Source organism: Equus przewalskii, chromosome 12, assembly GCF_037783145.1.
Source record: "Equus przewalskii isolate Varuska chromosome 12, EquPr2, whole genome shotgun sequence".
Lineage (NCBI taxonomy): Eukaryota > Metazoa > Chordata > Mammalia > Perissodactyla > Equidae > Equus > Equus przewalskii.
Genome location: NC_091842.1, coordinates 10,335,452 through 10,362,851, shown reverse-complemented (window position 1 = coordinate 10,362,851; position 27,400 = coordinate 10,335,452). Strand labels below are relative to the sequence as shown.

The 27,400-nt window shown below is 49.6% G+C and overlaps 1 protein-coding gene across 3 annotated transcripts; it reads right to left on the bottom strand.

Moving 5' to 3' along the window:
• SSC4D (scavenger receptor cysteine rich family member with 4 domains) lies at positions 1–25,767 on the bottom strand. Of its 3 annotated transcripts, none has more exons than XM_070566409.1 (15): positions 25,519–25,767; positions 23,808–23,978; positions 22,443–22,557; positions 14,428–14,661; positions 11,281–11,425; positions 8,706–8,904; positions 7,261–7,296; positions 6,680–6,985; positions 5,860–5,937; positions 4,793–5,107; positions 3,692–3,769; positions 3,059–3,133; positions 2,632–2,943; positions 1,674–1,751; positions 1–1,028 (listed from the first exon to the last, which is right to left on the bottom strand). In XM_070566409.1, the coding sequence occupies exons 6-15, from the start codon at positions 8,869–8,871 to the stop codon at positions 712–714; spliced, it is 1,761 nt and encodes a 586-aa protein (XP_070422510.1). In that variant the 5' UTR covers positions 8,872–8,904; positions 11,281–11,425; positions 14,428–14,661; positions 22,443–22,557; positions 23,808–23,978; positions 25,519–25,767; the 3' UTR covers positions 1–711. The 3 variants fall into 3 exon arrangements, with proteins under 3 accessions (XP_070422510.1, XP_070422511.1, XP_070422509.1); XM_070566410.1 differs by lacking the exons at positions 14,428–14,661; positions 22,443–22,557; positions 23,808–23,978; positions 25,519–25,767 and adding exons at positions 11,801–12,648; positions 13,014–13,081; positions 13,242–13,384; positions 13,632–13,843; XM_070566408.1 differs by lacking the exon at positions 25,519–25,767 and having other exon boundaries at positions 23,808–24,165.
• Positions 25,768–27,400: the final 1,633 nt, after the last annotated feature.

Below are 27,400 nucleotides of genomic sequence, written 5' to 3'. Positions count from 1 at the left end.
GACGGGGGGACAATGCTTTATTGACTTGGCACCTATGAACGGGTGGCTACAGGCCCCCAGGGTTCTTTGCTAGTGCAAAGTGGAGGCTCTGTGGTGGGGGCAGCATAAATCAGAGATGCTGTTCTAGCTGCAGGGAGGGGCCGCTGTCCCTGTCTTGGCCCCTCCAGTCCCCTTGTCCAGCCAAGCACCATCTGAGTCTGGGCCCTCATGGAGCAGGCCAGGGCAAGGACCCAGGTTCTTCTGCAGGCTCAGGCAGTCCAAGGTAAGAGCCGTAGGCCTCTCCTGCCTTCCCTCTTCTTGAAGATCCCAAGATGGGTAGGGGGAAGGGAGGGAATCCATTTACGGAGGGCTCCCGAATCTCTTGGACCGAGGTCTAGGAAGGCAGGGTCGAGGTGCTGTAACAGGAGCCCCACCAAGGAGGAGAATTAGGAATCATTCCCTTCCCTCGTTTTCTGTTTTGGCTGAGCAGAAAGTGGGAGCTTTCATTGAATTGGGCCTACAATAGCTGATGACAGGTGAGGTCACACAGTAAGTTGATGGAGTAGAGCCAGCCTCCTCTATACAGGACCACACTGTCTGAGCAGGCTCTCACCCAGGCAAGGGAGGGAAGGGCAGAGTGAACTGCAGTTGTCACAGGAGGAGGGCTTCCTGGAGGAAGAGGGGCAGGCCACAGTAGGCTCCCAGAAGAGGTGGTCTGCAGAGCAGGCTGGGTCACAATGGCCGGCACAGGACACTGGCATCCTCGCTGTGGTCACAGTTGTGGGCATCCCAGCGGATATGAGAGCAGAGCAGAAGGGCACTCTCGTCCCCACGGCACTTGACATTGTCCAGGAGGATGGGGCCTCGGCCTGGGCCAAAGTGGGCCTCGCCAGGAGCTGCCAGGGCCTGGCCACAGCCCAGCTGGCGGCACAGGACACTGGCTGCCCGCAGGTCCCAAGCATCATCACAAACAGTGCCCCATTGCTGCCCTAGGAAAAGTTCTACACGCCCCTCGCATCGGTGGGCTCCATTGGCCAGGCGTAGGTGCCCTGTGGGAGGACAAGGCCTGGGGCTGGAAGGGGCTGACCCATGCCAGGCCACTCCCAAGCTAGGCCAGGGAAGGGGTAGATAAAGGAGGCAAAGGGCGGTGGCCTGAGACAGAGCACCACCCTGGGAGCCACTGGAGGAGGGCAGACGAATGAGATTAAAATAGAATGGGCATCAGTCCAGACTCAGTCTCTGGACTGGAGGAACGTGTAAAAGACTTTGTGGGGTGCTGTGTGCATGCAGAGTGCTTCATATCTGCTCCCCCTTAGTCCTCTGTTCATAATCCCAGAACTTCAGCCCCAGGGCCGATCTCTGGAGATTGTGATTATTTCCCCTGCAAGTCATTGTCTCCCCTCGCCCTCTGGACTTCCTGGGTTAGAGTGAATTCTTTCATTTCTCTCCTCAGGACAGAAGCCCCATCCCCTCATTTTGGTCTCATCTCTAGAAATCTCTAGATTGGTCTAGCTTAAAATCCACTTCCCTCTTTCTGGACACCCTACCCCTATTAATAAGGTCTGAGATTAGCATAAAAGGACAAAGGTTCCAGGATCTGGCGAGCTGCGTTACCCCAGGCTGTGACCTCCCTCAACGCTGGTCCTTCACATCCTAATGCCTCTGCCTTCCTCCTGGGGCCTGTGGGCACCTACCGTCTCTGGGCCGAGGAGTGGGCACCCAGGTGGTCTCAGAACCGTCCTGCTGGACTTGCAGTCCTAGCTCCTCTGGGCCTGGCTCAGCAGGACAAAGAAACAGAAGTGGCTGTCACACTGGGGAACATGTTCCTTGAGGCCAGGTCACCTCCTACCTTCCCAAGGGAAGCCTGACCTAGGGACAGAGGGGCCTCACAGGACCCTGAAGAACTGCTCTCTGCCCCTTGGATCAGAAATGGGGTTGTTTCTTTCACCGTGGGACCCAGAGCAGAACCCTTTGTGGCCTACCCCTTTGTGGTCCGGGGCACCACACGAGGGTGAAGATGTTAATTCCCACACCAATTAGTGAAGAGAAGCATTTAAAAATGTGTCCGACTCTGCAAACGTCCCTTTCCATTGATTCCTCCCAAAGGTCAGACGCTTGCTCCCCGAAAGCTAATCAACCGTCTCTGCCTCTTAGAGCTTTGCGCGTCCTTGACTCGGCAAAGCACAAGTGCCGCGGCCCCGCCCTGTAAAGACTTTCGCACTCTATCCCGGGCCTTCGCTCTCTCCCCTCGGACTCCGCCCGTCACTGCCGCAGAGCGCGCGCCCTCCCGAGGCCCCGCCCCACCCTCTCCCTGCAGCTGGCTCTCCGTTCCCGGCCCCGCCCACGCTGCGCAGCCGCAGGGCGCGTCAATGGTCGGGCTCCGCCTCTCTCTGCGGACTGCGTCCTGTTCCGCCCGGCTCACGCTACAGTGCGGCAGAGCGCCGCGCGGCCCCGCCCATTCTTCAGAGCCTGCCTCGCCCCGCCCAGGTCTCAGTACGCGCCTGCGCGCGGCCACGCCCATTTCTCAGATCCTGCCTTACGCCGCCCGCGCCGCAGTACGTGCCTCCGCGTGGCCCCGCCCACTCCTCTGAGGCAGACGGGCCCCGCCCAGGCTGCAGTTAACGTTTCTGTGCGGTCCCGCCGCGGCCTCACCTGAGCAGAGCGCGCCCGCGTCCTCGTGGTGGCCGCAGTTGTGCTGGCCCCAGCCCAGGTGGAAGCAGTCGCCCAGGCGGGCCTCCGTGCCGGTGCAGCCCACGTTGTCCAGCAGCACAGGGCCGCGGCCGTAGCCGAAGTGGCCCAGGCCTGTGGCGCCCAGCGCAGGCCCGCAGCCCGCCTCGCGGCATGCCACGCGCGCATCCGCGAAGTCCCAGTCATCGTCGCAGACGGTGCCCCAGCCCCCGGCGTACATCACCTCCACGCGGCCGCGGCACGGGCCCGGGCCGCCCACCAGCCGCAGCCGCCTGCCTGCGGGGCGCACAGGCCCGCGGCCGAGGGTCTGGGCTGGGGCTGCCAGCTCTGGGGCAGAGTCCCAGCCCCAGCCTTTCCCACCCCGCTGTGGAACCCAGGCTCTGCCACTTACTTTTCTTCCCCAAGGCCCAGGCAGGTGTGGTGAACAGTGCCGTCTCCCTGGAAGGCAGGGCACCAACTCCTGTAGCTGCGGAGACAGGACATCTAGAATATTTGAAGGGAACAAGGAGGCCTTCCGGCCTGCAGCAGGGCACAGGGGCGCCTCCTGAGATCCCCAGCTGTACCACACCTGCACCCCACACTGAGCCTCCATCCTAGAGTCACCATGTTGCTTGGTGTGATGGGGGTCCTCAGAAACGGCAGGAATGAACCGAATCCTATTTCCAGCCATCATCCTAATTTCAATCCTAATGATACTTGGATCCCTAATTCCAACCTAATTCCTTCATTCACCGTTTATCTCAGCCATCTCACAAGGCTTCTCGATTTCCAACCTCAGCACCAATTCAAATTCTACTTCAGAGCTCTGAAGAAATCTCTTCCTACCTCCTCCCACCCTGCTGAACTTTTCAGAGCTCTGGATTTCATCCTTGCTCCATCTGCCCATCTGTTCTCTCACCCACCTCTTTACCATCTGGCCCAAAGTCCTGCTCCGCTAGTCAGGCCCCCCCTCCCTGGGGATCCAGAACAGCCTTCCCAATTCCCAGTTCCACCCACCTTGCCCCTACCCTTCCAGCCTCCTTACCCTCTGGCTGTGTGTGCCAGGCCCAGTCCTCTCTGGTGGCTGAGGGTGGCAGTGCTGCGAGAGTCGGGAGGCCCAGGACTAGAGCAAGAGGGAAGGGAGCAGGGTCAGAGGCCCAGGCTCTGGTTCCTAGTCAGCCCTGGGCTGCAGGGAAGGATGGGAGGGTCTCTCTGGAGAAAACAACAGGTTTTCTTTCCAGAGCTGGGGGCTCAGCCCCAGCTGGGGTCCAAGGAGGTCTCCCTACTTTGACAGTGGTTGTAATTTACTCGTGCTGCACAGGTGTGCACTTCACAGCTTATATAGGGCTTATGCAGACATGCTTTCATTTCTCTCCAGTGTTCTCAGAAGCCAAGTGTGTGTCCAAGATGGAGAGAGAGAGAAGGCCTTGCCAACGAGGGAGGGTTATGCTTGCGGAACAAGACTTATTATCCCTATCTTACAGAGAAAACAGGACTAGAAAGGGCAAGGGGCATGCCAGAGACCATGCAGCAAGGTTAGCCATGGCTTGGCCAGGGCTCACTGTGTGACCACGGGCAGGTAAGGCTCTGCCTTGCTGGGCCTCAGCTTTCCCATCTAAACTGGGGATGATTGTCCCTGGTTTGCTCTGTGGCACGGGCAAGCACTTTACATCCTGCGGAGCGACATTCATCTGTGAAGTGCCGTTATTGGCCCTATTATTCCTATTGCTCAGAAAACTTCTCCAAATGACAGAGGGGCTAGGTGCGGGGAAATACGTTTACGAGAGCAGCAGTGTTAGAAAGGGCTGTGCTGGGTAATTCTGGGGACATACCGGGGCTACAGTGAAAGAATTGTAGAGTATCTCTGGGGCAATTCTAGACTACTATTACTTTACTCTGAAGTACCCGATGAAGAGTACTTAGAAATTGCTGGAAAATTCCGGAAGCATTCTTGGGGTACGGCTAGATAATTCTGGAGTATTGGCAGAGCAATACTGCAGTATTCCATAGCTGTGGAGCTTACCACAGAGTACTGGGATTTTCTGAGGCATTTCTAAAGCAGTACCGAGACATTAAAAGTAATTTGGGACCTTCCTGGAGAGCTCTGGGAAGCACCAGGGCAGCCACCCGCCCCCAGAGCTCGCACCTGCGCAGAGCGCGCCGGCGTCCTCGTGGTGGCCGCAGTTGTGCACGCCCCAGCCCAGGCTCAGGCAGGCGGCCAAGCGGGGCTCGCCGCCCTCGCAGTGCACGTTGTCCAGCAGGATGTGCCCCGTGCCATAGCCGAAGAAGGCGTTGGTGGTGGCGGCCAGAGCGGCCCCGCAGCCCAGCTGGCGGCAGACTACGGCCGCGTCCGGTAGCCCCCAGTCGTCGTCACACACGGTGCCCCACAGGCCGCCATGGAGGATCTCCACTCGGCCCTGACACGGGCCCGCGCCCCCCACCAGGCGCACGCTGCCCTCACCTGGTGACGGGGTCAGGGAGCGTCTCCCACAGGGCTCTGCCTCCCATCTCCTCCAAAAGTGCGTCTAACTCAACACTTCCAAAATGCCCCAGGCCCTCCATGTACCCATGGTGCACGGTGCCCCGGGACCTAAAACCCAGGAGGAGCTGCTCACCCACTTTCCCCAGGGCACTACCTCCTCGCAGTTCAGATTGGGGGTGGTTTGTGGGATCAGGGGACAGATCGGCTTTGACTGTGTCACTTCCTACCTAAAACCAACCCTCCGCGTATGCCCGTGTCGATGCTCTCCTAACCGTCTAGGATGTATGGCTTCCTCATTTACTATTTCAATGGGGCAACTTTTCCTCCAGGAAGCCCTCCCTGATCTCTGACGGATGCGACCCTCTTCCTCCTCTGCTCTTCCTTGCCTTTTGACCTGTCTCTCTTTTAGGGTAGTTTTCATTTTCTCGTTCTACATCATTATCAGCATTTCTGTGCATATCTGACTCTCCCGTTAGATTAAGCTCCAGTCCCCACCTCTCTCACTTTCTCCGACCTTGTGCTTTTTTAAATCATCCCACAGGAATGAATCCTCTTTCCCCATCCAGACCATGCTGGGCCTCAGGGGCTGCAGAGGGCAGGGTGGGGAGGGGCAATGACCAAACTGGCCCATCGGTAATCCCTCTCTTCCTCCCACGAGGGGAGGGGCGGGGAACTCCTCCCTGGGTCCCTTTCCCCAGACCCCGGTGGTCCCCCACATCGCCCTTACTTACCTTTCCCATTCTGGGAAGTTGTAGAGGGTGCCTTACTGGTTAACACTTTCCTTGTTGGGGTCTGCGTGGGCAAAAATTCTGGGAAGGAAGCAGGGTAGAAGGGAGGAGATGCATGGATCTTTCTGTTCTCCATCCTCATTCCCACGGGTGTGTGAGGGGCAGGGCATGGACCCCTAAGGTACCTGCCCCTCAGGGCCTCTGGCCACACAAAGGGTCAAAGCCAGGAACCCTGGGGTATGAGAGGAGTCCTGGCAGCAGTAGCTTTCGAGGAGTTTGGTTTAGAGGAGTTCTTTGAGTCCTTAAAGCAGCATCACGTCACTTGAGAACTTGTTAGAAATACAAACTCTCAGGTGCCATCCCAGACCTGCAGAATCAGAAACTCTGGGATGGGGCCACAATCTGTGTTTTAATGATCCTTGCAGGGGATTTTCTTGAAAACCGGAACTACTGCTCTCAAGTCAAAGCCTCTCAGAGATTTCTGAGTTAGCTCTATACCAAGTGAACCTTATGGCCAGGGTTTACCCCAATCATCTGGTTTTAAAAATGGAGAGAGGGCTCTGCTGGAACAGTCAAGACCCCACATGGAAGCAGCAATACTGGTTCTCGGCTGAGATCACACAATGAGCCAGAAGCACCACTGGGGCCCAGGACTCCTGACAGCCCAGCTGAAGCTCTTCCCCAGCATCATGCAATGCAGCCACTGGCTTGGTCTTCTGCGTGGAACAGTCTTAATGCTGGGAAGTCCCTTCGTTTATCTAGCCTACAGCCCTGCTGCCTGCCACAGTCTGTCTGCCCTCCTGGGTCACAGGCCTCTGCTCACCATCGCACAAGACAGCCACGTCCTCATAGTGAAAGCAGTTGTGGACGCCCCAGCCTCTGCTGCCGCACTCGCTCAGCGCAGCTTCCTGCCCTCGGCATTCAATGTTGTCCAGCAGGATGGGGCCTCGACCCTGGCCAAAGGCGAGGGGCCGAGGCACCGGCAGCGCCGGACCACAGCCCAGCTGACGACACACCACATTAGCGTCCACCACGTCCCAGTCATCGTCGCAGACACTGCCCCAGGAGCCGCCATGCAGGACCTCCAGGCGCCCCTGGCACCGGCTCGGGCCCCCCACCAGCCTTAGCTCTGTGGAGAGGGTTGATCTGGCACCAGGGGGATGACCGGGCCCAACCTACAGGATGCTCACCTTGCCATGAAACCATGGGAGCTTTGGGAACAGACCCTTCTCGGCCTTGTTCCTCCCTTTCTGTAAAATGGGGAGACTGGTGCCACCCCTTTGGGGGTATCTAGGGTACTGGAGCACTACGTAGTCATTACTCCCTGAGCTCTTCTGTCTGAGCATCTGAGTACCTACCTGAGGGGCAGGGCTGGGGGAGGGACAGAGGGCCAGGGGCACCTACCTGGAAAGGGCAGTGGAGTAAGCTGTAGGGCGCTGGCTGGAACAGAGTGAGGAAGAGCATTGGCCCCTCTGCCCCCTCCCCTGGCTGCCTGGCCCCAGGAACACAGCCTCCCCTCCCGCCATGGTCCTCACCATTGTCCCACTCCTCTTCACTACCCGTGTTTCCCTGAAGCCCCATCTTCTCTTTCCCTGACTGTCCTAATTTGCCTTTCTTCACCCCTTGCCCACTGGGCCGTGGGCCACCGGAGAGGTCTGCCTGAGACATGGATCTGTTCATCCCACTCTACTGCTAATTTCCTCAAAAGCTCCCCATTTCCTGCAGGAGTCCTAGACCCTGAGCTTTCTCTACAGAGCCTTCTGGTATCTTCTGAGCAGCCTTACCTTACTTCTTAATCTCCCATCAATCTTGTCTCCAAGTCTTTAACCCTGCAGTCTTCTCTGCTTGAACCGTTCTGGCTCTCCCTGCTCCTTACAGCCCTGCGGGTCCTTCCAGCCCCAGCGTGGAGGCCCCTCCTCTGGGAAGCCTCAGCTGGAAGTGGTCTCTATTCCCTCTGAATCCCTGGGCACCATATACATGCCCCTTTCCGAGCCTTCTGCCTGGTGATGTGGGCCATGCATGTCTCATCTGGGTGTCCCCCACGGCCCCCTGCCCAGAGCCTGTGACTCAGCAGATGCTCAGGATCTCTGCCTTAAGTGTGTAAATTGCCTTTGGGATTCATTATGACTTCCCCCAAAAGATTTCCCTATGTAAGTCCTCTTGCTTCAGCTCTCATGTACGCATATGCCCAGCACTGTGCTCATTGCTTTATGTGGCCTGGCTCACTTAATCCTTGGGGCCACTTATGAGGGAGGTAGGATTTTACAGATGGGGGAACTTCAGGTGTAGTGAGGTTAGGCAACTTGCTGAAGGCCACGCAGCAAACAAAGGGTAGAGCACATGACCTGAGAGGTGGGGAGGAAACAGGGAAGCTGGCCTAGCATGGGAAAATGAAAACCCCGGAATAGCCCCTCCCTTGTGCACTTTCACATCCATTGCCTCATAGCATTCTTACAATAGCACTCTGAGGCGTGTACTAGTGTACCCATTTTACAGACGAAAAAACCAAGACTCAGTTTCTTCTTTCTTAAGTTAGGATAGTCATGGATTCCATCTGTTCTACCAGCTGCCTTTCCAACAGCCATTGGGGAGGCCACCCCCTTCCCTCCTTCCCTATTTCCAGTGTCCTCTAACCGCCCATACCCTGCGAACATTGAGCCCTCACTTCCAGGATCGAGCCCTCCCCTCCCCCAACTCAGACCCTTGGCTTTCATCATCCCTGGTTAGTTGTCAGAGCTGGAAAGAATGCTGGAAGCCACCTCATTTACAGACCACCTCCCACCATAATTTACAGCTGGGGAGACTGAAAGCCAGAAAGGGGAGGGACAGGTGAGGGGGAGAGCACTCACCCAGCGGCAAGAGGAAGAGGAAGGAGAGGGCTGGGGGGAGGAGGGGAGGGGTGGTGCTCCCGTCTCCTGGCCTCCACCCCCTGCTCTTCTCATCCAGCTGGGAACCAATGCACATCTCTGCTTCCTTTGGCGTCCAGCTGGTGGACGACCTTTCAGATGGTCCCATCAAGGGGCCCTGGAGGAGTCACAGCTGGAACATCTGGAATTCAAGATCTCAAGTCACTTCTTCCAGCTGGAAGGGCCCAGCGATAGATTCAGGGGGAAGTGACATTTCCGGATGGGTTTGGCATTCTGAGTGGAGGCAGCAGCGGGGGCAACAGCTGGGAGACCAGGAAGACAGGAGACGGGGGCAGGGAAACTTCTGAGGAATTAGGTTTGGCTGAAGCAAAGAGTGTGTGAAAGCAAGTGGTGGGGGATGATGTTGGAAGGTTGTCTTGGCCCAAACCAACACAGGCCCTCAAGGCTGTGCTAAGGGCTCCAAGTTTATCCTCCAGGGCAGCACATCCCAAAGCCTGGTGTTGGTGCCACTGGGGGCAACTCACATAATTTTAGGGGGAGATGGACATTTACTCTTTTCATTTATTTTTTTTTACAATGACTTCTATTTATGGCAAAGCATTCTGGTTTTCTATTTATTTGGAGCAATATAAAGTTTCCCTTTAAAGTTAATTTAAATCAGAAGAAATGAGTCAATTTGAAGAAAAAAATCAAGGAAATATAGTTCCCATGACTCAGGAATATGCAAAAATGAAGGGCTGGGAAAGTAAATGCCATTCGGGATGCTCTGCCCTTTAGGGGTGGGAAGCCCTTGAAGATTTTTTTTTAAAATTTTGGATTAAGGTATACAAACCAAAAAGTGCATAAATCATAAGTGCATAAATCTCAGGGAACATTCACGGCATAGCCAGCATCCCAGAAACACGCCCACATCCCCTTCTGGGCAGACTTCCAGCGGGAGTCTGATGCAGAGTGTGTGGACGATGATTGGAGGTGGCGGGGAGATGGGGGGCTGGTTTAGAGGATGATTCTGTTTGGGATATATTGAGAGTGAGGTGCCCGGGGACATGAGTGCCCCTCCCAGCCCGAACACACACTCACACACACATACACACCCATCTCTCCCTGGCTTTGCCTCGGTCCTGGCATACAAAGTCTGGTTGGGGAGAAGATGAAAACCTATCTGGATGTGGGCACAGGGTTTTCAATACCCCATTCATGGGGCCCCAGTACAGCCCCCAGTGGAATAATCAGCTTTTGTCTTCGCTGTGCCTAACTTGGGGACAGCTGGGAGATGGGAGTAGAGAGCTGTGAGGAGGGGGAAGCCAGGGTCCAGTCTTTGCTGAGAGGATGCATAGTGATCTGGGCCTGCCTCTGTCTCCAAGCCCTTGGGGCTACCCACCTCTCAGGCTACTGGGTTCAAATCTCAGACTTGCCCCCCAGGTCAGGTCAGACCCCACTATGTGAGTATGGGGACACACAGCTTCCAGGGAACCTGGCTGGGAATCCTCAAGTCCCCCCAACTCTCTCCTGCCACTCTGGCCCAGGAGTGAGGGAGAAGGACTCCCCCACCTTTTTTTTTTTTTTTTTTGCCGAGGAAGATTAGCTCTGAGCTAACATCTGTGCCAACCTTCCTCTATTTTGTATGTGGGTTGCCCCCTCAGCACGGCTGATGAATGGTGGTATAGATCCATGCCCAGGATCTGAACCTGTGAACCTGGGGCTCCCGAAGTGGAGCACCCCGAACTTAACTGCTACAACACTGGGCCAGCCCCAAGAAGGACCCTTGATCCAGACCCCCACTGACCTCAAGTCCCAGCTGCCCCAAGATCTCTCATTGGGCCTTGTGGAGCCTGCCTCACCTCCAGCTCCAGGATTGGCCCCCAAGCCAGCTCCTGCCTCACTTCCTGGGAACCTTGGCCAAAATGAGGCTTAACCAGGCCCTTCCCTCCATGAACTGTGGCTCTCTAAAGCTCTCATTCTCCCTCCCCGCCCTGCTCAGTGCACCTCTGCCCTGAACTGTCTCTTCACAGTGTGGGGCAGGCAGCAAAACACAGTGGTTAGAAACATCAGCTCCACCACCTGCTAGCTGTTTGAGCTCACCTCTCTCAGCCTTACTGTGCTCATCTGTAAAATGGCCTTAGTAATACACTTACCTCTAACAACCATTGCTAGATGAAATGAGCTAACATTTATAAAATGTTATAATTTATAAAATGGTGCCTGACCCACCATAAGTGAGGTAGCTGTTATTATTACTGTCTCCCCATCTAGACTGTGGACCCTCAAGAGCAGGGACCAGATCTTATTCAGCTGTAGCACCTGGCACAGGGTGGATATTCAGGAAATGTTTGTTGAATGACTGAATGAAGTTTAGGGCTGCAGAATCATAGAATGAAGCAGTCAGAAGGGGCCCGGGAGATCATCAAGGACGATTCCACATCTGAGCCCTGGAAAACTTGTCATATTTTCTTTCTTTCTTTCCCTCTCTCTCTCTCTCTATCTCTCTCTCTCTCTCTCTCTCTCCACACACACACACACACACACACACACATCAGCAAAAGTGAAGGATTCATACCTGGGGGAATGTTCTGGGCTCTTTCTGTCCCTTCTTCTACAGTCAATCCAAAGTCAAATCACTTTTTCTGCCTCTAAAAGTTTAGGAGGGGGAAGGATCCCCCAAATGGAAATCAACACAGACCTTTCTTCTTTTCTTCCCAAAGCTGGAAGGTGAGCAGAAGCAAAGTCCCTGTCCATGGAGCTGGCTGGTGGCCCCAGCCTGTGCCCACCCGACCTTAGGGGCAGAGGGAGGCAAAGGGAGGGTGGAGGTGGCCTGCGCGTCTGGAACTGCCGCAAAGAAGGGATACCCAGGCAGAGGAGGAGCTACGGCAGTGGGGGGCCGGCTGGGACTCTCAGGGCCAGGGAGCCCCTCCTCCTTCTCCTCCTCCCCCAGGGCTCAGGTTTCAGAGAGCCCAGGACAGGTCTCCACCCCTTTGCAGGGCAGCCAAGCATCCCTGATCTCCTAGGACAGCCCTGATCCAGCCCTTCGTCCTGTTGCCCAGGGGGGTCCCCTGCTCATGTCCTGACCCACATCCCACCTGGGGTTTTGGAAACACGGTCTCTGGAGTCAAGAGTGTGTGCCGTGGGCTTCCCACAGAGGCAGGGCCACTTATTTTGCTGCTGATTTTGCCTTTCTGTGGCTCCTCTTAAGTTCTGGTATCTTTTGGGCTTTTGTAGTTATAGGTGACAAGAAGTGGCATGTGGCTTATTCTGTGGTTTGTAGCATCAATAAAATGCAGTACTGGAATTTCCCACCTTCCAACTGGAACCACAGATTTTCGGAGCTGGAGGGGCCCCCAAGAGACCCCACCAGGTGCTTCCAAACCTGGCTGTGCATCCACATCACCCCTGGGAGCACTTCTAAAATATATACAGATTCCTGCTCCCACCACTTCTGCCCCCAAGATTCCGATCCAGCAGTTCAGGGATGGGGGCCCCCGAAAGTATATTTTTGAAAAGCTCCTGAGGATTAAATGAGTTTGGGGACCTGGGGTCTAGCCTGAGCTGTTTATGGTGCAGGTGGGAAGACTGAAGCCAAGAGAGGAAGACAGAGACACAGCCCGTGTGCCCTGCGGGACTCAGTTTCCTGACCCTCGGGCCTGATCTTGCTTCCCACTTCTCAGAAAAAGAAAACGGTGATGGGAAGTCTGCCATCACCCTGCTCCCAAACCTATACGTCCTCATGGGCCTGCACCCATCCCTCCTTTCTCCTGCCTCTTCCCTCCTCCCCTGGCCTGAGGAACCACTCCCCCATGGTCCACATCCCGTCTCCCTCTGCCTTTCCAGGGACCTCCCTCTCTCCATCTGCACATCTTCTCTCTTCCATGTTCAGCTGCTCTTTCCCAACTGGATTCTTCGCGAAGGGCTTCTAAGCATACCCTGGTCTCTGTCATTAAAAGCAACCAAGAGAAAATCCTTTCAACCTGTGTCTGGTGGGTCCTTAGGGTGGAAATGGCCAGGCCCTGGTATCCCTCCGGAGATCTGTCACTGGCCCAGGGATGCTGGGGATAGTGTGGCCTTGGCTCCGATGCTGCAGTAGACCTGGAAGGGGCTACACCTTGGAGTCTGTCCCCTGACGGCATTCCTCATGGCTCATCAGCAGGTTCTGTCTCCGCGGGAGATGTGAGCCGCACATCTCCACGGCTGCCACTGGATTCCTCTTCCCCCTCCAGCTAGTGGCCCACCTCTCTCCTCCCATCGCAGCCAAACTTCTCCAAAGAGTTGCCTGCACACACATCTCCATCTCCTTACCTCTCACTCACGGCTCAACTTGCTCCAGTCTGCCTTCGGTCCTCTCTACTCCACTGAGGCAAGTCTTCCTAAGGTCACCAGAGACCTCCATGTCATGAGATTCAAGGGACAGCTTTCATCCCTTGTTTTATCCCCTGAGCTCTGATAATGTAACCAAGAGAACCCATATGCATAGTCCTTGCTGTGTTGACGTGCATAACACACATCCCCCAGATGGCAATGGCTTACAGCAACAGTTCCTTTCCCGTGGTTCTGCACATCGGCTGTGCTAGCTCTACTTCAGGCCGTGGGTTGGGTTCAGGTCCGCTCTGTGTGCCTCTCATTCCAGGACCCAGGCTAAAGGAGCAGCAGTCCCCTGGGGCATGCTCCTCCTGTAGAGGAAGGCAGAAACCCCAAAGACCCGGCCAAACCATGCAGGCACATTTAAAACTGCTGCTTGGGTGTGGCATACATCCCATCTGCTCATTTCATCGTCTAAAGCAAGTCACATGGTCAAGCCTGTTATCCATCAGTGAGGCAGGGAAAGTGTGTCCCTCCCATAGAGGGGAGGAGGAGAGAGTGATGCACCAGAAACTAACAGAGGCTTAAACGATATCCGAATATCCAAACAGTATCTACCTCCGAGTCCTGGCAGGAGATCTAGAAATGGTATGACAGTCACGACTACTGAGGAGCCAGATCTCTTCTCTCTTGTTGCTCTGCCGTCCTCAACACAGGGCTTCCTTCTCACGATCTGAGATGGCTGCTCCAGCCTCCGCCCTCGTGCGTTTATTTCAGCCAGGGTATCACTTAGCTCTGGCTGCTGTCACAGAATACCACTGACTGGGCGGCTTAAACAACAAAAATTCATTTTCTCACAGTTCTGGAGGCTGGAAAGTTCAAGATCAAGGTTCTAGCAGGGTTTGGTTCCTGGTGAGACCCTCTTCCTGGCTTGCAGATGGCCACTTTCTCACTGTGTCCTCACGTGTGGGGGGAGAGCACTCTCTATCTTTTTATAAGGACACTAATCCTATGGGATCAGGGCCCCACCCTTATGACTTCATTTAACCTTATCCATATACAGTCACATGGGGGTTAGGGCTTCAAGATTATTTTGGAGGGACACATTCAGTCCATGACAGCCAATGAAAAGAGAAAGAAGGGAGGAATGAAGGGCTTGCCCCTTCCCCTAACAGGCACACCCACAATCCTTCTGCTCATATCTCATGGCTAGAACTTCTCACAGCCATAGCCCAGCTAAGAATTCTATTACTGTGTGAGAAGGGAGAGCAGATGCAGGGGGCAACTGCAGTTTCTGCATTGTCCTTGTATCACTTGATATCTCAGCAGCATTTGATACTCTCTCAGTTATGGTGTTTTGGGCTGCAAGTAATGGAAAACACAATCAAAGCCATTCAGAAAGGGGAGTTTTTACCTCACTTAACAAGAAGTCCAGAGGTAAAGCCATTTCAGGATTGGTTCATTCAGTGGAATGACATCATTAGGGACCCAGGTCCTTCCCATCAGTCTACTCTGCCATCATCAGCAAGGTGGCCCCTCCTCTCGGCTGGCTTCCCTCATGGCTCAAGATGGCGGCCTCAGTTCTGAGTATCTCACACATACGGCAATGTTCAGAGCCAGAAAAGGCGGAACGTCTCCATCCTATGTCCTATTTTAAAAGCTAGGAAGACTTTCCCAGAAAATTCCCAACAGACATCCTTTCAAGTCTCATTGGCCAGATCCAGTTATTTGCCCATGGCAAAGCATGCCTGGCAAGTGGAGGGGAGCCTTAGGCCTTCTCATCCATAACCCCTCTCTGAGAGATCCTGAACAAGCTCAAGGTACAATTTTTTTGGTTTTTAATATATTCACAGAGTTGTACAACCACCACCATTATCTATCCCATCACCCCAAAAAGAAACCCTTTGCCCATTAGCAGTCAATCCCTATTCCCCCCTCCACTAGCCCCTGGCAACCACTAATCTAATTTCTGTCTCTATGGATGTGGACATAGACATTTGGACAAATTTCTATGGATTTTTTCTGGACATTTAAGATAAATGGAATCCACAATATGTGGCCTTTTGTGTCCCACTCCTTTAACTTAGCATAGTTTTCAAGGTTCATTCATGTTGTAGCCTATATCAGTGCCTCATTCCTTTTTATGGCTGAGTAATATTCCACTGTATGGATATACCACATATATGAATTGATATATTCCTATCCAGACTCTATAAAGAACTCTCAAAATTCAACCTTTAAAAAATCAAACACTCCAAATACACAATGGGCAAGCCATAAAGAGACACTTCACCAAAGAGGACATATGGATGGCAAGTGAGCACATGAAAAGATGTTTGACATCAGTAGCCATTAGGGCGATTCAATTTAAGACCAGCATGTGACATCACCACACTCCTATCAGAAGGGCTAAGATAGGGGCTGGCCCCGTGGTCGAGTGGTTAAGTTCATGCACTCCGCTTCGGTGGCCCAGGGTTTCACTGGTTCAGATCCTGGGCGTGGACATGGCACTGCTCATCAGGCCATACTGAGGCTGCATCCCACATGTCACAACCAGAAGGACCCACAACTAATAATGTACAGCTATGTACTGGGGGGATTTGGGGAGAAAAAGCAGGAAAAAAAAGAAAGTTTGGCAACAGTTGTTAACTCAGGTGCCAGTCTTTAAAAAAAAAAGAAAAAGAAGGGCTAAGATAAAAATAGTGACAACACCAATTGCTAACAAGGATATGGAGAAACTGGATCCCTCATAGATTGCTGGTGGGAATGTGAAATGGCCCAGCTGCTCTGGAAAAGTTTGGCAGTTTCTTTAAAAATTAAACATACAACATGAGAAGATCCAAGATGGCGGCATGAGTAGTCTTCTTTGTCTCTTCCCCTTCGAATCTACAACTAATTGGACATTCATCGCTTAACAAAGGATATCCATATAGCATCTCAGGACACCTGAGAGACCCACGCTGCTATACATCGGAAGGCGGACGGACTTCCCTCCGGGAGGAGGTGGAGATAGGTGAAAACTCTCCGACCCCAACCCCCGAACAGCCTAGTACCTGCAAGTGACTTTCTTACAGCGGACCCCCCCAGAACATCGCCACACACCAAGGGCAGGAGGGAGCGCACACCAGAGGAGTAACGGTGGAAACAGGTGACCAGAGCCCTACCTAAGCCCCCCGCAATTACACCTAAGCCTGGAGGGAAGCTCCAGAGTTACACACCAGAGGCGGTGGGGAAAACCCTTACCCACCATTAGCGGAGAGGCTCTTCCCAGCATCCACAACACCAGGAGGCTCCCGGAGAGAATCCCAAACGGGGCGGTGACCCGCCGGCCCCACTGACCGGGCTTTCGCCTGGGCGGGGCTCGGGGCTACCGGAGATCTCCTGGGAGAGGACTGGGGCTGGGTGGGTAGCAGAGAGGCCCTGCCCGGCATCCACAACGTCGAATCCTAGGCAGGGCAGCAGCCGGCCAGCTACCACTGAACGCAAGGTCTCCGGCTATACCCCAGACAGGGCAAGGGGCTCCCTGAGATCCTAGAGGAGAGGATTGGGGCTGGGTAGAGTTCCAGCGATCCGGCTCTGTGGCCTGGGGGAAACTCTACAGTCTCACAGCAGCCTCAGCAATAGCCTCTGCACAGCACTAGTAGAGAGCACCCACCCAGCAACCACAAGGCTGGAAGACCCTGGGACAAAAGTAACATAGCTAGGCGAGCTAACCACAGACTGCAGAAGATGCCCATAGCTCTGCTGTGACCCATAGTGGACAAGTGAGATTTTGCGGTCACCGACAGTGACAGAGCTGCAAATATAAGTGATCCTGCCCCTGGCCGCAGGGAAAGCCCATAACACCACTGCAGACCCTAAGGAGGGAGCACATCTAGGTGGCCTGCAACAGTAGGCACCAGCAGCCTGAAGCCCCCCGTGACGGCCCCCACAGCTGAAGAGGGAACCCACAGGACCACTGTGACTACGAGGAGGGGCCCAGGCCCAGTTAGCAACAGCTGATAGGGTTCCTGGTTGGTGCAGTACAAACAGCTGTCCCCCCACCACACAAGTAGAAACAAGTGGAAGCAGTAACTAAACTCTATCTCTATGCGGAGGCACAAATCTACACCATCAAGCAATATGAAAAAATATATTAAATCTCCAGAACAGAAGCAAAATGACAAATACACAGAAAACAATCCCAAAGACAATGAAATATATAACCTAAATGATGATGACTTCAAAACAGCCATCATTAAAAAACTCAATGAGTTAAAAGAGAATTCAGATAGACAACTCAACGAGTTCAGGAGCTATGTCACAAAAGAGTTCGATACAATAAAGAAGAACCAAACATAAATACTGGAAATGAAGAACACAATAGAAGAGATTAAGAAGAATCTAGACGCACTGAACAGTAGGGCCGATAATATGGAGGAAAGAATTAGCAATTTGGAAGATAGGAATATAGAAATGCTGCAGGCAGAGGAGGAGGAGAGAGAACTAAGACTAAAAAGAAATGAAGAAACTCTCCGAGAATTATCTGATGCAGTTAGGAGATGCAATGTAAGGATTATAGGTATACCAGAGGGAGAAGAGAATGAGAAGGGGGCAGAAGGCCTGTTCAAAGAAATAATGGCTGAGAACTTCCCAAACCTGGGGAGAGAGATGGAACTTCATGTGACAGAAGCCAATAGATCTCCGAACTTTATCAATGCAAGAAGACCAACCCCGAGGCATATAGTAGTGAAACTGGCAAAAGTCAATGACAAGGAGGGCTGGCCCCATGGCCGAGTGGTTAAGTTCGCGTGCTCCGCTGCAGGCGGCCCAGTGTTTCGTCGGTTCGAATCCTGGGCGCGGACATGGCACTGCTCGTCAGACCACGCTGAGGCAGCGTCCCACATGCCACAACTAGAGGAACCCACAACGAAGAATACACAACTATGTACCGGGGGGCTTTGGGGAGAAAAAGGAAAAAATAAAATCTTTAAAAAAAAAAAAAGTCAATGACAAGGAGAGAATACTAAGGGCAGCCAGGCAGAAGAAATTAACCTACAAAGGGACCCCGATCAGGCTATCAGCAGATTTCTCAGCAGAAACTTTACAGGCTAGAAGAGAGTGGAACGATATATTCAAAAATCTGAAGGACAAAAACCTGCAGCCGAGAATTCTCTACCCAGCAAAAATATCCTTCAAATACGATGGAGAAATAAAAACTTTCCCAGATAAACAAAAATTAAGGGAATTCATTGCCACAAAACCTCCTCTTCAAGAAATGCTCAGGAAAACCCTCATTCCTGAAAAATCAAAAAAAGGAAAGGGGCTACAAAACCAAGAGCAGAGGAGATAAGTAGAAGGACAACAACAGAGAGTAGCAGCTCTCCATCAGAACAGACTAAACCATGGGATGAGAAACAAAGGAAATTGAAGAGAACCAGAAAACAAGACATAAAATGGCAGTGGTAGGCCCCCACATTTCAATAATCACTCTAAATGTAAATGGATTGAACTCCCCAATCAAAAGACACAGAGTGGCAGGATGGATCAAAGAACAAGACCCAACAATATGCTGCCTCCAGGAAACACACCTCAGCCCCAAAGACAAACACAGACTCAGAATGAAGGGATGGAAGACAATACTCCAAGCTAATAATGAACAAAAGAAAGCAGGTGTCGCTATACTAATATCAGACAAAGTAGACTTCAAAGCAAAACAGATAAAGAAAGACAAAGAGGGACAGTATATAATGATAAAAGGGACTCTCCACCAAGAAGACATAACACTTATAAATATATACGCACCCAACACAGGAGCACCAAAATTTGTAAAGCAACTCTTAACAGAACTAAAAGAAGACATCAACAACAATACAATAATAGGGGACCTCAACACACCATTAACACCAATGGATAGAACATCCAGACAGAAAATCAACAAGGAAATTATAGAATTAAATGAAAAGTTAGACCAGATGGACTTAATAGATATATATATAACACTTCATCCAAAAACAGCAGGTTACACATTCTTCTCAAGTGCGCATGGAACATTCTCAAGGATAGACCATGTTTTGGGAAACAAAGCAAGCATCAATAAATGCAAGAGAGTTGAAATAATATCAAGCATCTTTTCTGATCATAATGCTATGAAACTAGAAATCAACTACAAGAATAAAGCAGAGAAAAGTGCAAAAATGTGGAGACTAAACAACACGCTACTGAACAAACAATGGATTATTGAAGAAATTAAAGAAGAAATCAAATATTATCTGGAGACAAATGAAAATGAGAACACGTCATACCAAATCATTTGGGATGCAGCAAAGGCAGTCCTAAGAGGGAAATTCATTGCAATACAGGCTCACCTCACTAAACAAGAAAAAGCTCACATAAGCAACTTCAAACGCACCTAACAGAACTAGAAAAAGAAGAACAAACAAAGCCCAGAGTCAGTAGAAGGAGGGAAATAATAAAAACAAGAGCAGAAATAAACAATAATGAAACAAAAAAGACAGTAGAAAGGATCAATGAAACAAAGAGTTGGTTCTTCGAAAAAATTAACAAAATCGACAAACCCTTAGCCAGACTCACCAAGAAAAGAAGAGAGAAATCTCAAATAAATAAAATTAGGAATGAGAGAGGAGAAATCACAACAGATACCAAAGAAATACAAGGGATCATAAGAGAATACTATGAAAAACTATATGCCAACAAATTGAACAACCTAGAAAAAATGGACAAATTCCTAGACTCTTACAACCTTCCCAAACTGAACCAGGAAGAAATGGAGAATCTGAATAGGCCAATCACAAGTAAAGAAATAGAAACAGTAATCAAAAACCTCCCCAAAAATAAGAGTCCAGGACCAGATGGCTTCTCTGGAGAATTCTACCAAACATTCAAAGAAGATTTAATACCTATCCTTCTCAAACTATTCCAGAAAATTGAGGAAGATGGAGTACTCCCTAACATATTCTATGAAGCCAACATCACTCTGATCCTCAAACCTGACAAGGACAATACAAAGAAGGAAAACTACAGGCCGATATCACTGATGAACATAGATGCAAAAATCCTCAACAAAATTCTGGCAAACCGAATACAGCAATACATCAAAAAGATTATACACCATGATCAAGTGGGATTTATACCAGGGAGACAGGGATGGTTCAACATCCGCAAGTCAATCAACGTGATACACTACATTAACAAAATGAAAAACAAAAACCACATGATCATCTCAATAGATGCAGAGAAAGCATTCGACAAGATCCAACACCCATTTATGATAAAAACTCTCAATAAAATGGGTATAGAAGGAAAGTACCTCAACATAATAAAGGCCATATATGACAAACCCACAGCCAACATCATACTCAACGGACAAAAACTGAAAGCCATCCCTCTGAGGACAGGAACAAGACAAGGGTGCCCACTTTCACCACTCTTATTCAACATAGTACTGGAGGTGTTGGCCAGAGCAATTCGGCAGGAAAAAGAAATAAAAGGAATCCAAATAGGCAATGAAGAAGTAAAACTCTCGCTGTTTGCAGATGACATGATCTTATATATAGAAAACCCCAAAGAATCCTTAGGAAAACTATTAGAAACAATCAACAGCTACAGCAAAGTTGCAGGGTATAAAATCAACATACATAAATCAGTAGCATTTCTATACACTAACAATGGACTAACAGAAAAAGGACTCAAGAACTCAATCCCATTCACAATCACAACGAAAAGAATAAAATACCTTGGGATAAATTTAACCAAGGAAGTGAAAGATTTATACAATGAAAACTACAAGACTTTCTTGAAAGAAATTGACGACGACATAAAGAGATGGAAAGACATTCCATGCACATGGATTGGAAGAATAAACATAGTTAAAATGTCCATACTACCTAAAGCAATCTACAGGTTCAATGCTATCCCAATCAGATCCCAAGGACATTCTTTACAGAAATTGAACAAAGAATCCTAAAATTCATATGGGGCAACAAAAGACCCCGAATTGCTAAAGCAATCCTGAGAAAGAAGAACAAAGCGGGAGGCATCACAATCCCTGACTTCAAAGTATACTACAAAGCCACAGTAATCAAAACAGCATGGTGCTGGTACAAAAACAGGTGCACAGATCAATGGAACAGAATTGAAAGCCCAGAGATAAAACCATACATCTATGGACAGCTAATCTTTGACAAAGGAGCTGAAGGCCTACAATGGAGAAAAGAAAGTCTCTTCAACAAATGGTGCTGGGAAAACTGGAAAGCCACATGTAAAAGAATGAAAATTGACCATTCTTTCTCACCATTCACCAAAATAAACTCAAAATGGATCAAAGACCTAAAGATTAGGCCTGAACAATAAGTCTTCTAGAAGAGAATATAGGCAGTGCACTCTTTGACATCAGTTTCAAAAGAATCTTTTCGGACACCATAACCCCTCAGATGAGGGAAACAATAGAATAAACAAATGGGACTTCATCAGACTAAAGAGTTTCTTCAAGGCGAGGGAAAAGAGGATTGAAACAAAAAAACAGCCCACTAATTGGGAAAAAATATTTACGAGCTACTTATCCGACAAAGGATTAATCTCCATAATATACAAAGAACTCACACAGCTTAACAACAAAAAAACAAACAACCCGATCAAAAAATGGGCTGAGGACATGAACAGACATTTCTCCAAAGAAGATATAAGTATGGCCAATAGACACATGAAAAGATGCTCATCATCACTAATCATCAGGGAAATGCAAATCAAAACTACACTAAGATATCACCTTACACCCGTTAGATTGGCAAAAATATCCAAAACCAAGAGTCACAAATGTTGGAGAGGCTGTGGTGAAAAGGTAACCCTCATACATTGTTGGTGGGAATGCAAACTAGTGCAGCCACTAAGGAAAACAGTATGGAGATTTCTCAAAAAGTTAAAAATAGAAATACCCTATGACCCAGCTATCCCACTACTGGGTATCTATCCTAAGAACCTGAAATCAGCAATCCCAAGAATCACATGCACCCCTATGTTCATCGCAGCATTATTTACAATAGCCAAGACGTGGAACCAACCTAAATGCCCAGAAACTGACGACTGGATAAAGAAGATATGGTATATATACACAATGGAATACTACTCAGCCATAAAAAAGGACCAAATTGTTCCATTCGCATCAACATGGATGGACCTTGACGGTATTATGTTAAGCAAAATAAGCCAGACAGAGAAAGACGAACTCTATATGACTCCACTTATAGGTGGAAGTTAACATATAGACAAGGAGAACTGATCGGTGGTTACCAGGGAAAAGGGGGGGTGGGGGAGGGCACAAAGGGTGAAGTGGTGTACCCACAACATGACTAACAATAATGTACAACTGAAATCTCACAAGGTTGTAATCTATCATAATCTTAATAAAAAAAAAATTAAACATACGCTTACCCTGCGACCCAGCAGTTGTCCTCCTGGGCATTTATCCCAGCGAAATGAGACCTTATGTCTGCACAAAAACTTGTACATGAATGTTCATAGCAGCTTTATTTGTGATAGTCAAAACCTGGAAACAAGCAAAATATCTTCCAAGAGGTAAATGGTTAAAGAAACCATAGTACAGCCATTCTATGGAATAGAATTCCAAAGAATTCTCAGTGACAAAAAGGAACAAACTATTGATACATGCAACAATTGGACGGATCTCAAGGGCATTATGCGATGTGAAAAAGCTAATTTCAGGAGGTCACACTCTATATGATTGCATTTCTACAACAGTATCGGAATGACAAAATTACAGAGATGGAGAACAAAGTAGTGATGCCCAGGGTTTAGGGATTGTGGAGGAAAGGGAGGTGGGTGTGACTGTAAAGGGAGAGAACCAGAAAGATCTTTGTGGCGATAGGATAGTTCCATCTTGATTGACTCGATGGTTACAGGAATCTACCTATATGATAAAATGACAGAACTACACACATACATTGTATAAATGTCTCATTCCTGGTTTTGATATTGTACTACCATTTTGTAAGATGTAACCATTACAGGAAACCGGATGAAAGGTACAGGGGACCTCCCCATACACTTCTTTGCAACTTCCTGTGACTCTATAATTATTTCAAAATAAAACAAAAAAAGTCTTAGCTGATTGACAATAACAAAATAGACTTATATTTTAAAATCAAAGCAGGGGCCGGCCGGGTGGCGCAGCGGTTAATTTTGCACGTTCCTCTTCAATGGCCCGGGGTTCGCCGATTCGGATCCCCGGTGCAGACACGGCACCACTTGGCAAGCCATGTTGTGGTAGGCTATAAAGTATAGCCTATAAAGTAGAGGAAGATGGGCACAGATGTTAGCTCAGGGCCAGTCTTCCTCAGCAAAAAGAGGAGAATTGGCAGTAGTTACCTCAGGGCTAATCATCCTCAAAAAAATAAATAAATAGGGGCCAGCTCTGTGGCTGAGTGGTTAAGTTCGCGCACTCCGCTGCGGCGGCCCAGGGTTCGGATCCTGGGCGCGGACATGGCACCGCTCATCAGGCCATGTTGAGGTGGCGTCCCACATCCCACAACTAGAAGCACCAGCAACTAAGATATACAACTGTGTACAGGGGGGTTTGGGGAGATAAAGCAGGGGGAAAAAAAAGATTGGCAACAGTTGTTAGCCCAGGTGCCAATCCTTAAAAAAAAAAGAAGATTGGCAACAGTTGTTAGCCCAGGTGCCAATCTTAAAAAAAAAGACACTTCAACATCATGAAAATAAATAAATAAATAAATAAATAAAATCAAAGCAAATATTTTTAGTGCTTCAAATCATCACCTTGAGGTGTGAAAAATGGATTCCGACAAGTGGTTTCTCCTGGTATGAGACGCTGCCCGGCTTGGCTGGGGTGTAGGAGAATGCGGTGTCCAGTGTTTGAATGGATTTCCGCTGGGCTCCACATTCTGGAATGCCTTTCCCAAGTGGAGCACCTCTTCTGTCTTCAGCTCCCTGGGGGGACAGTGACACTCCAATGCTTTGATGATTCCATTTAGGGCAGTTATGAAAAGACCTCCTACTGCAATTCTCACAGCTTTCCCTATTCTCAGGAAATTTGTTGCATTAAGTCCGACAAAGCGCCTCAATCACGCTGTGTCTTGGTGTGTTTATCTAGGCAAGATGGCCGACGTGGGACTTCGCTGAAACCCGTGGTTGCAAAATGAAAGTCACATTGCGAAATGCATTTGCACGGTCATGAAATGCAAGTTTCACAGAACACGCGAAAGTGAAATCCAGAGGATAGAAGAGAAGTGCCAAAGATTTCCCCTTAGACTCACTGGCGCTTTATTGTTTGACCCTTCCACAGACAACTGCAGGGAGCATGTTGGTGAGTGGAGCACTGATGTTGAAGGAGAGTTTTGTGTGGCCGGTACCAGGGGCCATTATGTTTGACCAGCACTTTCTTTCAACAGCAGCCTAAGGGAAACATCCCAAGAGAAGGTGCTCTTGTACTCGGGAGCCAATGGCCCAGAGGAAGCTTCTGGCAGCAGCTGCCACATTCTGAGAATCAAGCAGACCCTACTGGCCAGAAACTGTTATATATATATATATATTTAATACAATATATATATTTTTTAAGATTTTGTTTTTCCTTTTTCTCCCCACAGGCCGCAGGTACATAGTTGTATATTTTTAGTTATGGGTCCTTCTCGTTGTGGCATGTGGGACACTGCCTCAGCATGGCCTGATGAGTGGTGTCATGTCTGCACCCAGGATCCAAACCGGCGAAACCCCGTACCTCCGAAGCAGAGCGTGCGAACTTAACCACTCAGCCACGGGGCCTGCCCCTTAATGCAATATTTTTTAAAATTTAATTTAATTTTTAACTGTGGTAAAATACATGTGCCAGAAAATTTACTGCCTTAACCAATGTTAAGAATGTTCACATTGTCGGGGCCAGCCGGTGGCCGAGTGGTTAAGTTCACGCACTCAGCTTCGGCGGCCCAGGGTTTTGCTGGTTCAGATCCAGGGCGCAGACATGGCACAGCTCATCAACCCATGCTGAGGCGGCATCCCACATACCACAACTAGAAGGACCCACAACTGAAAATACACAACTTTGTACCGGGGGGCTTTGGGAGAAAAAGGAAAAATAAAATCTTTTAAAAAACCCACAAAAAACCATGCTGAGGCAGCATCCCACACAGCACAACCAGAAGGACCTACAGCTAGAATATACAACCATGTACTGGGGGGCTTTGGGGAGAAAGAAAATAAAAGGAAAAAAGAAGAAGATTGGCAGCAGACGTTAGCTCGGGGGCCAATCTTTAAAAAAAAAAAAAAAAAGAATATTCACATTGTTCTGCAATAATGGATCTCCAGAACTTTTCCCTCTTCCAAATCTAAAACTCTGTACCCATTAAACAGTTCCCCATTCCCCCCTCCCTCCAGCCCCTGGCACCCACTATTCTACTTTCTGTCTCTATTTGACGTGCTAGGTAACTCATATAAGTGGAATCGTACGGCGTTGGTCCTCTCGTGCCTGGCTTACTTCACTCGGCATAATGTCTTCAAGGTTCATCCATGTTGTGGCAGCTGTCGGCATTTTCTTCCTTTTCAAAGCTGAATTATTCCATTGTATGGATAGACTACATTTTATTTATCTATTGAGGTCATTCTCCAGTCTTCTTTTTCTTGCATTCCACCATCGGCATCCATTCCACCAGCCAATCTTTTCAGCCTCAGCTTCAAAATATCTCCGGAGCCCAAGCTCTTCTCTCCTCCTGCATGTCAGTCTGCTGCAGACACTTCTCAGCTGGGATGATTTCGCCCCCTAGGGGGCACTTGGCAACTTCTGGAAACATTTTTGGTTATCGCAATTAGATAGATGCTGCTAAACATCCTACAATACACAGGACAGGCCTTCACAACAAAGAATTATCCATAGTGCCGAGGATGAGAAACTCTGCTGTAATATATGCCACCATCCTACCTCGCCTGGATTTCTGCAGTAGCCTAATTGGTCTCCTTGCTTCCATGCTTCCCCCTCTAGAGGTACTCTCTGCACCATGACCAGGTATCCTTTGAAAGGGAAATCACATCCTGCCACTCTCCTGCTCTCATCCTTGAGTGGCTCCCCATGCGAATGAGATCTAAAAGCCCACAATGCCCTTCGTGAATTGATCCCTGGCTACCTCTCTGAGCTCACCTCCGACCACTCCCTCTCTCATTCATTCTGCTTCAGCCACACTGGCCTCCTTGCCATTCCTTGAACATACCAAGCTTGCTCCTGCCTCAAGGTCTTTGCACTGGAGCTGTCATCCCCAGATAGTTGCACAACTCACCCCCTTACCTCATTCAAGGCTCTGCTCAAATGTCACCTCCTCAGAATGTCTTTTCCTGACCACTCTCTCCAAATTAGCAGTCTTCTCTACCCCCATGATCCTGTTTGAAAAGCCTGATGCTCCTGAAGTTCCAGTACCACGCCCTTGACTGTTGAAGGTGAACAGACAGTCTAAACACCAGCCAGTCAAGCACACACACAGCCTCTTGGAAAGTGCTCAAATGACATTTTGCTTCTGGTTCAAGAGACATAGTCTGTGTAGCTTGACCCCTGAGAAAGGCCCACAAGTATAGGACCTTTGACCTAGATCTCAGCATGGACAACATGGCCATACCCATAGCTGGAAGAGAATGTGCCCCACACAATAACCTGCTGGGTAGGAATACAATACGGATAACAATTCCCCCTTGCTGGATTAGCGTGGACATCAGGGATAGGGAGTATAAAGACCCAGCGTGGAGAGACAGGTCTGTCCATAAAAGGTTGTTGGGAACAAAATAGATTCAATCGCAGCATCTATGAAAAGTTTAAACACACATACCTTTTTTTTTCCTCCTCAAAGCCCCAGTATATAGTTGTATATCGTAGTTGTAGGTCATTCTAGTTCCCCTACGTGGGATGCTGCCACAGCATGGCTTGACGAGCGGTGCCATGTCCACACCCAGGATCTGAACCAGCAAAACCCTGGGCCGCCAAAGCGGAGCGCGTGAACTTAACCACTTGGCCATGGGGCTGGGCCCAAACACACATACCGTTGGAGCCACAAATTCACTTGCAAGAATTGATCCTACAGAAATATCCAGGAAGACATGTAAAGATAGATGTACAAGGAAGTCCTTGTTTGTAGAAGTGAAAAAATTGCAACCATCTGAATGTTCAGCAAGAGGACCTGGGCTGGATAAATTGCGGTAAGTGCATGTAACGGTGTTCTGTCCAACCATCAAAAAGAATGAGGTGATTTTCAGCATGAAAGATGTCCCCTACGCCTTACAATATGAAAAAGTAGGCTGCATAACAGATTGAATATGATCCACATTTTTAACTGTATTTTTAAAGTAAACCTTTTCTTTTGGAATAATTTTAGGCTTAT